Genomic DNA, 7,273 nt, shown 5'->3' on the forward strand with positions numbered 1-7,273 from the left:
ATTCAAGAATAGATTGTACCTTTTTGATCAGCCGATCGCAGTCGTTGATCTTTTCACTCACTGGCTTTGCTGCAAAACACTTGTTTTCGGTCAGGTTCGGTTCCTTATCTACACTTTCGGTTGATGGCCCAGCAGTGACAATTAAACACCTTCCAGCCGAACCTTCTTCCTTTGCCACAAAAGCCTTTCCATAAGTGGGCCTTCTAACCTCTTCATCTTCAGAGTCGGTTGACCACACTTCTACGCCACCGAACTCATCTTCCCCAGCATTTTCCTGTACAATCAAGGCATTCATTGAGCTGTTAGTCGCCTTCTTCTTCTTGATTTCTTCTAACTTGCGCATATAGTATGCCTCATCATCTTCACCCTCTCTCTTCTCAGCCATTTTCCTTAACATGCAATCTTTGGCAAAATGGTTCTTGCCATGACAGTAATTGCAGTCGTATCCAGAGTCTCCTGCAAGCTTGCTCTCCTTCTTTTCATCATCCTTTGGAGAGGAGTTCTTCACTTCATCTTTCACCTTTTCAGAGCTGTAACTTCCCTGCCAGTTTCGGTTCTTGTTGACAGGGAATTTTCTTCTTGCAAACTTTTTCGGATTGGATATCATCAAAGCATATTCCTCGCTAGTCAGATCACACTCAGACATATCAGTCTCTTCTTCATCTTCTGGGATACTTTTTCCTTTTGAGACAAGAGCCAGAGACCCCATACCATAAACTACTTTCGCTTCTTTGGTTACCACGCTTTCATGGGACTTGAGTATTCCCACCAGTTTCGCTAGAGAGTAGGATTTGAACTGTTCATGTGCTTTCACAGTTGATACTACGACCATCCATTCTGGTCTTAGCCCGTTCATGAAAGTCACTTTCTGCTCGATCAACTTCCTCTCTATTCCATGCTTGATCATCTTACTCAGGAGATGATTGAATCGATCGAAAGTTTGTATTAGCTTCTCCTCTGGTTTCTGTTCGAAAACTCCAAATTCAAACAACAACAAGGTTTGTATGGAGTGTTCCAAATCTTCATCAGTAGAATAGAGTTCTTTCAACCTATCCCAGATTTCTTTGGCCGTTGTGCATGAACCAACCAACCGAAAGGTGTCAGATTGAAAGGCGAATCTGATCATCCTCATAGCCTTCACATTACATAGCAGCTTAACTTTCTCATCCTGCGGCATCTTCTCTACGTCCGTCACCAGCTTGTTATAGTCCTTTTGGGACTTAATAGTTGTGTTTGTTCCCGAATGCACAAACGGTCCAAGGGTGATAGCTTCCCAGATGAGATAGCCATTATCTTCAGAACCAACCACGTAGTCTTCGAAGTGATGCGCCCATACTTCGTAGTCTTGAGTGTAGAGAATGGGTATCCTGGTTGTTGATCCGATGCTGTTTGATATGTTGATGGGGTTTGTTTGCGAATCTTCGTGAGACATGGTGAGCTACTAGAATCAAACCTGTAAACTTAAGATTAGAGTTTTATCAGAAACAGAGTTACCGTCGATATGAAGAAGACGACTTCTATTTATACGATAAAAGCGGAAACCCTAAAGTATTCGGAATACAGAAGGAATGTGTATTGATCACACAATCTCCCGCTCTGATACCAATTGTTAGAACAATGTTCTTTTAGGATCGTATGATTCTATGCAAGTTAATGAATAAGGACGTAATAAAGAACACGAGAATGGCACTGAATATGTCGTATGATTAATACTTCAACACCTCAGAAGAGCTCGATAAAGAACTTCAACTGTAGAGGTGTTTTAGGGTTACAATATTAAACGTAATTCTCAACTTTTTAATACGCATACATGCATGCATATTTATAACCCTATTATCTAATCTAGATAAACACAAATAGAAAACCTAGATAATCACGGATGGACTGGCCCAATCCGGATACAAAACGTAAGGTCCAAGACGCAACACAAATGGACTCAACACAAAGTACAAACATTGTGTCAAATATTTTGTAAATAGTCACTTCACTCCGGTCTTAGGGTTTTAAGGCCACAATTTCTCATGAAACAGAAAATACAGGATTTTCTGGGAATCTCTTTCTATACATTTTTAAAACAAGCTAAACAAAGAATACATATGCAATTATACATGATTTGAAACGAGACTCGCAGACTATTTTTTTAAGAAAATATTGGATTATCTGGAGGTTTACAAACTATTACAAAGTTGTCTTACAAACATTCTTATGAACTCACCAACATTCTATGTTGACGCTTTTCAAAACGACTTGTATTCTCAGGAACACACTAAGCAGTTTGGTAGCTATGGACTTTTGGATATTTGATATATTTTTGTTGATTTATCATATACTATGTATCTGGATGTAATTCATAAACAAACACAATGATGTAACTATGTATGTTGATATCGTAATGTATGATGGTTGATGGTTGCTATGTTTCATTTATATTCAATTGTTATGATACAACACAATGAAGTCATCCGCCCCCGGACGTTTCCGTCGTTCCGGTTCGGGGGTGTGACAATGTTTATCTTCCAGCATACCAACAAGAAACTTCAAGCACCGATCAGTTAGGATAATAAGAAAATCACCAATCACTGAAACTCAAAAGTCAACTTTCTCTTTGTTTCTCTCGGATAAAACCACAAACAGTTGGAAGACATGAAAGAAAGTTCTTTTGAGATTGCTGGAAAAAAGTCAGGATTAGGGTTCACATGTGGCTTAAAGAACCTTACAACCCAGCTAAACAAACTTCGTATCCAATAAGTGTTGTTATTTTCTTTAGGATTCAACGGAAAAATGTGAATGTAGACAAAGAGAGAAAAAGAGAGAACCACTTATCATCGAGACCTTCAACATGTAACAAGTCAAAAGACTTCGTTATTATTTGCGCGTAATAGAATAGAAGGAATAACATGATGATGTTGAAGCTAAAGTAATGTGTTGTTTGTTTTTTCGAAACAAAAACAGTTGAAGTCTGCGGACCACGTCCGCAACCCTCTGCAGTAGAAGAGGTGGACCAAACAGCTGCAGCTTATAATAAGAAGTCTGTTTGTTTTTTAACATCTGCAGACTGCTGCAACAAACTGAAATTAACTATACAATAGTTAAAAATAAATCTAAAGAAAAATTTTATTTTGTTTAATCATATGTAAATCAAATATAAAGATCATTGCGATGATATGATTTTGAAAGAGGTTTATATAAAAGAATTAAACATAATATTTTCTAAATAACAATAAATAAATTGTTAATTTAGCTAAAAATATGTTCATTTTTGTTGAAATTTTGAAGATGGTGATTATTTTTCCCGTTAGCTTCAATAAATCTGGTAATTTTAATGATTAACTTTATAATTTATTAATATTTGGTTATAGACAATATAACACAAAAAAATATTTATATGAAATCTACCAAACGGTTTTGAAATTATGTAAAATATACTCAATTTTTTTATAATATTCTTTAAATATTATTAAAATAATAAACATGTTAAAAAAAATTAAAACAAATTCAAGATGAATAGTATAACTTAAAGTAAGTAGGAAGTAGTTTGAAGATGATAGTCCAGTGTTGTGCCACGCAACACACGCGCAACAGTTTTTAAATTAGAAGTCTTCCAAAAAACAAACATATGCGAAAGGTCAAGTGTTGCGTGTGTGCTACGCAGCACAGCAAGAAGTGGTCAGAAATGATTTTTCTCAAAAAACAAACAGCACCTAAGTCTTTATGGATGGAATTCCCCATTCTCTTAAAGATACCATAGAATTTTTATTTTCTCACTCTGTGAATAGAATTGAAAGAATTCCCCATCTTTTAAAAGATTATTTGCATGTAATAGAATAGAAGGGATAACAATTATTCATCGAGAGCTTTAGAGCGACTCCAATCGAACGCTATTATTGTGGGATAGCGCCCAAATTACTCCGACCGACCGTCAATTGAAACACCATTTTTGTGGAGAAATTTTTTAGCCGCTATATATGGAGGTGGTTGAAATCTTACACCAAATTACTTTTTCATCACAACTTATTATTTTATTCAATAAATACTCTTATTAAACCCAAATATGGCGGTGCTTCATCACATTTTTATCAATAATAAAGTTATTATAATATTAAAATATGTTTTTAGTGTAAGATTTTAGTGTGTGGTTGTAATTGAAAAAAAAATGGTGTAAAATTTACACAAAAATAATGTAGATTGTAGTGTTAAGGTTGGAATAATGGAATGCCTTAAAATTGACAACCCCTTTGATTTTCTTTTCATTTCCATTATTTAATTTAAAGTCTCAACATATCTGTTATGTGGTAGCCTGATATGATATATTCTCCCTTATCCTTGTCAATTTTAATGCTTTCCAATAATGCTTGTTAGCAAACTAGGGCTTACAAATGTTGTCACATGATGATACAGACATGCAGTCTCTCTCATGCAAGATAGGAAAAAAGTGATTCAATCATAGTATATGGTAATAAATGCTTGCTAGCTTTTTTGATAATAAAGGTTATTAAATTATTGTATTCAATAATTAATATAAATCAGGTGCTAGGGTACTCTTTTCTGATAATAAAGGTTACTATTTATGGATTCTATTTTCTTACAATGACGAAGTTAAATAATACCTTCTTATAATGATCTAAAAGTAAAGTATATTGATATTATCGTTTAAAAGTGTCTAACCATTTTTTAGGTTCGGGGTTTTGGGCGTTGCATTGAACAAGTTCAAATGCATGAAGAAATGCAACAAAGACAAAGACAACTTCAAGAGAAATTGTTGGATTTTATGAGACAATACAACGCCATAGCTCCATGTATGGAGGCGTTCAGGGAGAGGCAAAGTGGACAGCTACACAGAGCCCAATTTTTTTTATTAAATTATATACGTATTTATATTTATTTAAAAAATAAAAAACTTATAATAACGATAAAGGTTTTTTTTTCTGGCTCATCCAGGGCATTTGAGGATATTTAAATCCACAAGACGGGTCAGGGCTCCGGTCCTTGCTCGAAGATTATTGATTGCAAATATAATAATGCATACTACTACAAAAAAAAAATGTTATAAAACCCGGTTAAAATTGCTAATAGAACCCGGTTTTGCAACCGGGCTATATGAAGGTGGATCCTGCTTTTTGTAGTAGTACATGTCCCTATATAAAGAAACAACACTTCAAAACCCTCTATATTTCCCTTTGCAATGGAGTTATTAGCAACAAGTATGATCTTATTTACGATCTCATATGTTAGTTTTTGGTTAATAAAGTTGGTATTTGGAAGAGGCGAAACATGCTATATGATCGATTACCAATGCTACAAGGGAAAGAAGGAGATGAAGCTGGACACCCAACAGTGTGCGAAGATTGTTTGGCGCAACAAGAATCTACGTGTCCAAGATTACAAGTTCCTTCTAAAAACCATGGTAAATTCAGGCATTGGTGAAGAAACTTATGGCCCAAAAAGCATCATATTGGGTGAAGAAGAACACCCAACACTTGTTGGTTCTTTATCAGAAGTAGAAGCTGTGTTCTATGATACGCTTGATAGTATTTTTTCCAGATCGAATATTTCGCCATCTCAAGTTGACATACTCGTGGTGACTGTATCCGTATTCTCACCAGTGCCTTCTTTAGCGTCAAGAATCATAAATCGTTACAATATGCGATCGGATATTAAGGCGTTCAATCTCTCAGGAATGGGGTGCAGCGCAAGTCTAATTGGTATCGATCTGGTCCAACACTTGTTCAAGACTCAGAAGAAAAGAATAGCCATTGTTGTGAGCACAGAATCCTTGTCGTCTCACTGGTACTGTGGTAAAGAAGGTTCCATGATGCTCTCTAACGTTCTTTTTCGGGTAGGAGGTAGTTCGATGCTTTTGACCAACGACAGAGATCGCAAGAACCACGCGATTTTGAAGCTGAAGTGTATAGTTCGAAGCCATTTGGCCTCGGACGATGAAGCCTACAACTGCTGCATGCAGATAGAAGATGATGAAGGATACGAAGGCTTTCGTCTCAAAAAAACCCTCCCGAAAGTTGCTGGTCGGGCTTTGATGAAGAACCTACGAGTGCTTCTACCAAAAGTGCTTCCACTTTGGGTGATAATTCGTTATGGATGCCTCAAATCTGGTTCGAAAATCAACCTAAAAACTGGAATCGAACACTTCTGCATACACCCAGGTGGAAGAGCTGTAATCGATGAAGTGGGTACAAATCTAGGGTTAAACGATTACGATCTTGAACCATCCCGAATGACGCTGCATCGTTTTGGAAATACGTCGTCTGGTGGGCTCTGGTATATTCTAGGATATATGGAGGCAAAGAAAAGGCTGAAGAAGGGTGATAGAATCTTAATGATCAGCTTGGGTGCAGGTTTCAAATCCAACAGCTGTGTTTGGGAGGTCACCAGAGACTTAGATCGAACCAATGTCTAGAAAAATATGATCGGAAAGTACCCTGTAAAGCAAACGACAAACCCTTATTTGGAGAAGTACGCATGGATCAATGATGAAGATTTGGATTTTGTCACACGTGAAGATGCAGAGAAGAGGCTTGGGTTTGCATAAACATTATCTTTTAAATATATGCTGAGAGCACTAATTTGCTGCCATTTATCAACTATAGTTGATCGTTAGCTAAAAGTTTTTATTTTAATGAGTTTCTTGTTATTTTCATTACCAATAAGAGTACTCGTGGTCTCATCGATAATATGTGGACAACTTATCCAAGTGATTGGGGTTTTTAAGTTAATTATTGGCATACTAGATGTCTAAAAAATGTCTCTCAGGGAAAATATGTTTATTATTATGGTTGCAAAAATAATACATAGTGCTTATGTATGTTCTGAATAACAGTTTCACTTTATTATTGTATTTTTCATATAATTCCTTTTTTTTTTTTGTTTACGTTGTACTGAACATTACAAAAGTTTAATAGATATTTATTTTAAACTTTAAAATGTTTCACTTTTCTCATTAAAAAATGCTATAACCATTGAACTCCCGCTCAATTGAACAGCAATGCCGTATTGCTTCATTAAAAATATCAATTAAATATTTAATCTCATTCAACTATTTTATTAAACTATTTTATTAAACTACATACCCATGCTCTTATCATTCATTGTCATATTTGTATTCCTTAAATTCAAACAAATCATGTTAATCATTAGTAGTAAAAGATTTGAACACTCCATTTGGTTGTTTTGGGCTTTTTCCAAATAACAATCCACCACCCCCAAAACACCTTCTTGGCCCAAAACAATTGTTCCGCCTCGTGCACTGACTCAAACA

The 7,273-nt window shown here is 35.7% G+C and overlaps 1 protein-coding gene across 1 annotated transcript; it reads left to right on the forward strand.

The window, feature by feature from the left end:
* The first annotated feature begins 5,159 nt into the window (after nucleotides 1-5,159).
* Nucleotides 5,160-6,820, forward strand: LOC145156499 (3-ketoacyl-CoA synthase 19-like). The gene has a single exon (XM_079075840.1). The coding sequence runs from the start codon at nucleotides 5,183-5,185 to the stop codon at nucleotides 6,413-6,415; it is 1,233 nt and encodes a 410-aa protein (XP_078931966.1). The 5' UTR covers nucleotides 5,160-5,182; the 3' UTR covers nucleotides 6,416-6,820.
* The last annotated feature ends 453 nt before the right edge of the window (nucleotides 6,821-7,273 follow it).

This window comes from Lactuca virosa, chromosome 2, assembly GCF_052849685.1.
Source record: "Lactuca virosa cultivar CGN04683 chromosome 2, Lactuca_virosa_CGN04683_v6, whole genome shotgun sequence".
NCBI lineage: Eukaryota > Viridiplantae > Streptophyta > Magnoliopsida > Asterales > Asteraceae > Lactuca > Lactuca virosa.